The 7,315-nt window shown below is 44.1% G+C and overlaps 1 protein-coding gene across 1 annotated transcript in view; it reads left to right on the top strand.

Moving 5' to 3' along the window:
* Positions 1–716: 716 nt before the first annotated feature.
* app.S (amyloid beta precursor protein S homeolog) overlaps positions 717–7,315 on the top strand; it is a gene marked incomplete at its 3' end in the record, with an annotated part of 132,875 nt that continues 126,276 nt past the window's right edge. Inside the window, 1 exon segment of the mRNA NM_001086095.1 lies at positions 717–858. Within this exon segment, the coding sequence (NP_001079564.1) occupies positions 805–858 (54 nt within the window). The 5' untranslated portion in view covers positions 717–804.

Raw genomic sequence — 7,315 nt, 5'->3', positions numbered from 1 at the left:
CCCTGGTCTGTTTTTTGGTGGGCCCCTGGTCTAAGGTTTTTTGGTGGGCCCCTGGTCTAAGGTTTTTGGTGGGTCCCTGGTCTAAGGTTCTTTGGTGGGCCCCTGCTCTAAGGTTTTTTGGTGGGCCCCTGGTGTCCCAGTCCAACACTGGATGTATATCAGACAAATCAAGAAAAATGACAACTATATTCATACCCATATAATATTCATTTGTCCTCCTCCCCATCCAGGGGACCCCCGACCTTCTGATGCTGGGGTTGGGCCTCCAGTGTAACCAGCAGCTGCACAGACAAAGGAAGAACATTAATTATAAGTGTAGCGACTAGCAGCTGATCAGCTCTCACTCCCTGTAGGAAAGGCTTGTGAACTGTAAACAGTCAGGTAATATAGGAGACCCGGGTGGCGCTTTATAGACACTGCCCCTTCTACAATCCCACTGTGCGGTATCAGCCTGCAGTACCTAATTCCATCCTGCAGGGGCTCCCGAAGGCGACTCAGCGTGTAAAGTACAAGACTGCAGTACCTGAGAATGTCCAGCAGGGTCTCCCATCAGTGCGTAACTGTATCAGTTTGCCGGCAGTACCCAACCTTTTCCAGCAGGGGGTTTGTAGAGAGCGCGGACCAATGGGCCGGATCAGCTGACGCAGCCTTTGGATGTGAGTGTGGCTGTGCCCTCCCTTGTGCCGTTCAGTCCCGATCAGCAGCTCGGAGGAAATCGGCTTTGTGTCTCGGCGGTTTCCGTTTTACTATTCAGCTGCCGGTGAGCGCGGATATTGAGGGTCGATCGTCGGTGGAGCCGCAGCCATGCTGCCTCATATTACGCTGCTCGTGCTGACTGCTGGAGCGCTGGCGCTGGAGGTAATAATGGGTCGGAGAGGGAGGGATTGGGAGCTGGGATTTGATGCAGTGCCGCCGGCTTACACCTTGCTTTGCCTTTGTACCCCCCAAACTGTCATCCCAAGCTCCAGCTGGCACTTTAGCTCCCACCATTACTCACTGCCATTATACAGGGGCTGATACTGATATTGTAATGAATGGGATTATTATACAAGTGAAGCAGACTGGGTGGCACAGAGCTTGTCATGGGTTAACTGGCACCCCATGAGATTCAACAATACCCATTGGCATAGGGCAAACTCATGCCTTCATCAGGATCCCTCATGTGCTTCCCCTGGAGATGCTCCAACCCTGGCACTTCCATTGTGATGAATAGACTGCAGGTCACATCAGTGACCCCCCCCATCCCCCATAAACCAAAGAGGTGGGTGGGTGAGGGCAGACCAGGGAAGAATTCTATTTAACATCAGAAAAAAAAATCTATGAACTGGCAGTCGGTTCCCCCCCCAGCCTACGAGCTCCATCTGAGGATTAAGTAATTATGATGCCAAGTGTCGGCGGCTGGTACTGGCAGTTTCAAGGCAGGTATGACTGTAGCTGTGTTATAACTGAGACACTCTTACTCAGCAGCACCTCCTCCCCTGGCAACACCTTGGCAATGGGGTAGGGAGGGTGTTGTGGATGTCTCTTGCATGTGGGTGTCTCTTGCATGTGGATGCCTCACTTGTACCTGCCCTCTCCCACGTCTGCCCGTCTCAGACATGTAGCCAGGTATCTGTCTCCTGGATCAATATCCGTGCCAGTGTGTGTGTCACTCAAGCAGTAGGGATCACACCTTGTCTTAAAATTCCCCCCCCCCACCTTATTTATCAGTCCTTGTTGTGCACTGGCTGCATCGGGTGGGATCAATGGGGATGCCCGATAAATAAGACAGGGCAGGGGGATATTCTGAACACCCACAGCACCCTTTGATAAATAGACTCACGATTGAACCAATTCTCTGCAAGGAGGCTCCGTAAGGGGGGGGGGGGGTGCGGGGGAGGCTACAGGCTGTTCCTTAGGGTGGGAATGAGAAGCCTTAGATAAAAGGATTTGACTGAAGAAAAGATTAAGACGGAGAAGATGGCGTCTTTGCAGTGCTGCATAGAAATTCTCCCACCGCTAGGTGTTTGGAAGCTTTTCCATTCATCCCTTTCATTCTGTAACATTATTCTGTAACATGGAGTCTGTATATGAGACAGTGCCCAGCTCATGCCTATAACTCAGTGGCATTATTTTATAACATGGAGTCTGTATATGAGACAGTGCCCAGCTCATGCCTATAACTCAGGGACATTATTTTATAACATGGAGTCTGAATATGAGACAGTGCCCAGCTCATGCATAAAACTCCGTGGCATAATTCTGTAACATGGAGGCTCTATATGAGACAGTGCCCAGCTCATGGCTATAACTCTAGTGGCATAATTCTGTAACATGGAGGCTCTATATGAGACAGTGCCCAGCTCATGGCTATAACTCTAGTGGCATTATTCTGTAACATGGAGGCTGTATATGAGATAGTGCCCAGCTCATGCCTATAACTCAGGGACATTATTTTATAACATGGAGTCTGTATATGAGACAGTGCCCAGCTCATGCCTATAACTCAGGGACATTATTTTATAACATGGAGTCTGAATATGAGACAGTGCCCAGCTCATGCATAAAACTCCGTGGCATAATTCTGTAACATGGAGGCTCTATATGAGACAGTGCCCAGCTCATGGCTATAACTCTAGTGGCATAATTCTGTAACATGGAGGCTCTATATGAGACAGTGCCCAGCTCATGGCTATAACTCTAGTGGCATTATTCTGTAACATGGAGGCTGTATATGAGATAGTGCCCAGCTCATGCCTATAACTCAGGGACATTATTTTATAACATGGAGTCTGTATATGAGACAGTGCCCAGCTCATGCCTATAACTCAGGGACATTATTTTATAACATGGAGTCTGAATATGAGACAGTGCCCAGCTCATGCCTATAACTCAGGGGCATTATTTTATAACATGGAGTCTGTATATGAGACAGTGCCCAGCTCATGCCTATAACTCAGGGACATTATTTTATAACATGGAGTCTGAATATGAGCCAGTGCCCAGCTCATGCCTATAACTCAGGGACATTATTTTATAACATGGAGTCTGAATATGAGCCAGTGCCCAGCTCATGCATAAAACTCCGTGGCATAATTCTGTAACATGGAGGCTCTATATGAGACAGTGCCTAGCTCATGGCTATAACTCTAGTGGCATTATTCTGTAACATGGAGGCTGTATATGAGATAGTGCCCAGCTCATGCCTATAACTCAGTGGCATTATTCTGTAACATGGAGGCTGTATATGTGACTGTGCCCAGCTTAGGCCTATAACTCAGTGGCATTATTCTGTAACATGGAGGCTTTATATGAGACTGTACCCAACTCATACCTATAACTCTAGTGGCATTATTCTGTAACATGGAGGCTTTATATGAGCCAGTGCCCAGCTCATGCCTATAACTTAGTGGTATTATTCTGTAACATGGAATTTATTATAGAGACCATGCTAGGGTAGCCACGTCACCCTTTTAAAACCAAACTTATATGGAATCCACAGCCTGCATGACTAATTAGCAATTCATTTAGATGCATGATGCATGGCTGCATATAAATCAGTTCAGTCTGCAAGCGTGCATCTACATGAATTGCTATGTAGACATGCAGGCTGTGGATTCCATATGTGTTCAGTTTTAAAGGGGTGAGGTGGCAACCCTAGACCATGCCCAGCTCGTGCCATTAAGATACCATTGTCACACGTGTATTGTATAAATACCACCGCCCTGTTAGGGTTCAGCCAAAAAGATTCACTCCCTGGAAAAGGTCCAACCATTATAAAAAGGAAAAAACATTGGTAGGTTTCTTATAATTTCTTGCCTTATTAGTATGCAGGAGGTTTTCCTGTTCAGTATATATTTGATCGTTGCCTGTGGTTTTCCAATGGATTCATTGCAGCGCGGAGCACCCCTTCTCCAGTTGAGGTTATTTTTGCAATAAAATGACCAATAATTGTATTTGATTGTGTTTTCCCAATATTTCAAACTGCAATGTCTTTGGTTTTGTTGGATTGCATCGTGTTTCACTGTTTTGTGGTGCTTGCTGGGAATTGTAGTGCAGAAGAGGGAGTGCTGTGACAGCGCTGCACTATAATGCTATGATTTGTGACTCAATTCAGTTGTGTTTTGTCTAACCTGACATAGAGTCAGCCCAGAAGCACAAGCCTTTTGGCAATTCTCCTCCTGCCAGTATTTATTTAGCCGGTTAGTAATATAAGGGGAGAGGTTAACCTAGAAATAAGGTACGACTTATTTTTCCTCTAGTTACCCTTAAGTGGTCTTTAAAGATATAGTGTATTTTTGCCTACAGAATATTTTTTTCTTTTTCTTTATATATATATATTTATCATATTGCTTGTGTTTGCAGCAGAGTTATTTGGGGAAACCTATATGGCAGTTCCTTCTCCTATTAATGAATTTAAAAAAGGCTGGATAATTTATTTATATATATATATATATATATATATATATATATATATATATATATATATATATATATTCTGTAGAGAGAAAGCACTCACAGATAAGAGCTGATAGAATGATAGAAGCAAATATAATGCTTTACTGCATCACAAAACAAATTGAGACATCAACGCGTTTCGATCCTCTAGGGACCGTTGTCAAGATATATGATTATATATATCTGTTTTAGAATCAGGCAGCATTTATTGTCCTGGCTGTTCCTCAACTACAACTCCCAGCATCCCCACGGCAGTTAAGTTGACTGGGGGGTAAGCAGGGAGTGCTGGCTTCCATAATGAGGGTTGCCAGCGACTGATAGCGTGCTGGGCAGGAGTGACTTTGCTGTTAGTGCAATGCCTTCAGGATTTATTATTCCTTAAAGTGTTTTTTTTTCTTTTTAAATCTTTTTGCCTCGTTATGACCAAGAATACTGATCTGGAGGAGGTGTTAGTTTTGCCAGTGGGATGATGTTTTACAGCCTGAGAGATATCAGACTTCTTATGCAAGAATTGCATTATTACTGTCTTAGACAGTAGCCCTCCTGGGGCCCCCCATTCCTCATGGACCCTCTAGCACAACATCTGCTACATTATAGTTACACCACTGCATATTATATTTTGGATCCAAACCTAATTCTTCTTATCCACATTACCATATGCACCGCATGTTCCTTAAAGGAATTGTTCAGTGTAAAAATAAAAACTGGGTAAAAAGATAGGCTGTGCTAAATAAATAATGTTTCTAATATAGTTAGTTAGCCAAAATGTAATGTATAAAGGCTGGAGTGACTGGATGTGGAACATAATAGCCAGAACATTACTTCCTACTTTTCAGCTCTCTTGCTTTCCCCTGATTGGTTACCCTGGTTACCAGGCAGTAACCAATCAAAGACTTGAGGGGAGGCCACATGGGTCATAACTGTTGCTTTTGAATCTGAGCTGAATGCTGAGGATCAATTGCAAACTCACTGAACAGATATGTCCCATGTGGCCCCCTTCAAGTTGCTGACTAACTCAGAGTTAGAGAGCTGAAAAGCAGGAAGTAGTGTTCTGGTTATTATGTTACACATCCACTCATTCCAGCCTTTATACATTACATTTTTGCCTAACTAACTATCTATATTAGATACATTTTTTATTTTGCACAGTTTTTATTTTCACACTGAACTGTTCCTTTAACTGCACACCAAGGTGGCAGTTAAGGCAGCTGCCAGTTGTGATGGGAGGCATTAGGTGGTCTCAAATTTGATGCAACAGATCTACAGTGATATGTCAATCTGAACAAAGCTAATTCATTCCAGTGTGACATGTTTTTATTTGAGGGTGTGAACTCCGCTTCTCCCGTCAAAACTGTCACCTTGGGGCCCACCCATAGAGTGCGAGTTGAGCAGATTCTTTGCACATGACCAGTTGTGTGGCCATGTGACTCTCTCTATTGTTACCTTCAATCTTCAGAGGTTCAGTATTTCAACTGCCACAACCCTAACATGCTGGAGAATTGTAGTTCAGAGCTGTCAGAGAGGCAAATGGCTCGGAAAAGTCTAAAGAAAGTATTCTATGATTCCTATCCTATACCTTTGAGTCCCATGTTGCTCGAGAAGTACCGGTAAGAGAGTATAGCAGACAATAAAACCTTTTTTGGCCGCCTTAAATCTTATGCATGTGATCTGTGCCTTGAACAGCGTTCACAGTTCCTGCATATTTTTCCCAGGCATAAAATGTCACCTTTACATTTTCAGTGCTTTGCTTTAAAGGGCAAGTGAGACCATGTAGTGAAAATATTTTATTTACATTTAAAGGGTCTAGCTGGTGCTCCAGCACCTGGAAATAAAATATTTATTAACCCATATTGAGAGCAGTGTGAGTGGTTAAGATGCCTGTTCAGTAGGTGCATGGCTCACTTATGATCACTGCTTTTTATTATGTGTGTGTGACAAGAGCTTGAAGTGTGTGCAGATGTGGTTTATAATCTCTTGTGCTCACACAGAGTGAGGACAGTTTCGTTCACTGTGCAAAATAGTAGCAAATTACCCTGTTCACCATTAAGGTGGCCATAGACACACAGATCCTATCGTGCAAATCGAGGATTCGTACGATTTTCGTATCGTGTGTGGAGTGTGCCGATATCTTTCGTCCGGCGGAGATCGGTCGTTTGGTCGATCGGTCAGGGTTGATTTTGACCCGACCGGAGCCCATTGCGCATCATAATCGGATCGTTCGGCCGAACAATAAGATTACCCCCAATATAGCCATGCTCGTTAATGGCATATCGGGGAAAGATACCAAACGAGCGGATCTTTGCGTCTATGGCCACCTTAACTCTGATGCTGGACACATTCTGGCCAGTTTGGTTGTTCTTACCATCTGGGTTGAAGTTGGAAGGAAAGTGAATGATTTTGTCCACTAGATACTCCTTGAAGCCCAATAATTATGGTGAATGGAAAGGGAGAGTAATTGACTGCCCCACCTCTATGCCTCAGGCATAGAGGTGGGGCAGGTAATATTTGATTGACAGCTCACATATTTAAATGCCACTATAAGGGCAGGACTACACTGACGTTTTCGGCGCAATCCGTCACGATGTGACAAAATGTCGGAATGAAGTCACATCGATGATCCAACGCGACATGACTGTTAAGATTCAGGTGCAGCGTCTGCATCCACCGCAGTCTTGTTGCGTTGGATCAATGCTGCGACTTCATTCGAAAATGCATTCACTTACCTTATTTCCATCCACTTTAACCAATAGTGCTAACAAAGCTTTAACCAATAGTGCTAACAAAGCTTTATAACTCATAAGACAACCCCCGTACACCATGAGTGCAGTCTCTGTATCCTGTTTATATGCTAAGCCCTCTATACAGTAAGGAAAAGACG

This window comes from Xenopus laevis, chromosome 2S, assembly GCF_017654675.1.
Source record: "Xenopus laevis strain J_2021 chromosome 2S, Xenopus_laevis_v10.1, whole genome shotgun sequence".
NCBI lineage: Eukaryota > Metazoa > Chordata > Amphibia > Anura > Pipidae > Xenopus > Xenopus laevis.
This window is presented reverse-complemented; position numbering and strand designations above follow the sequence as displayed.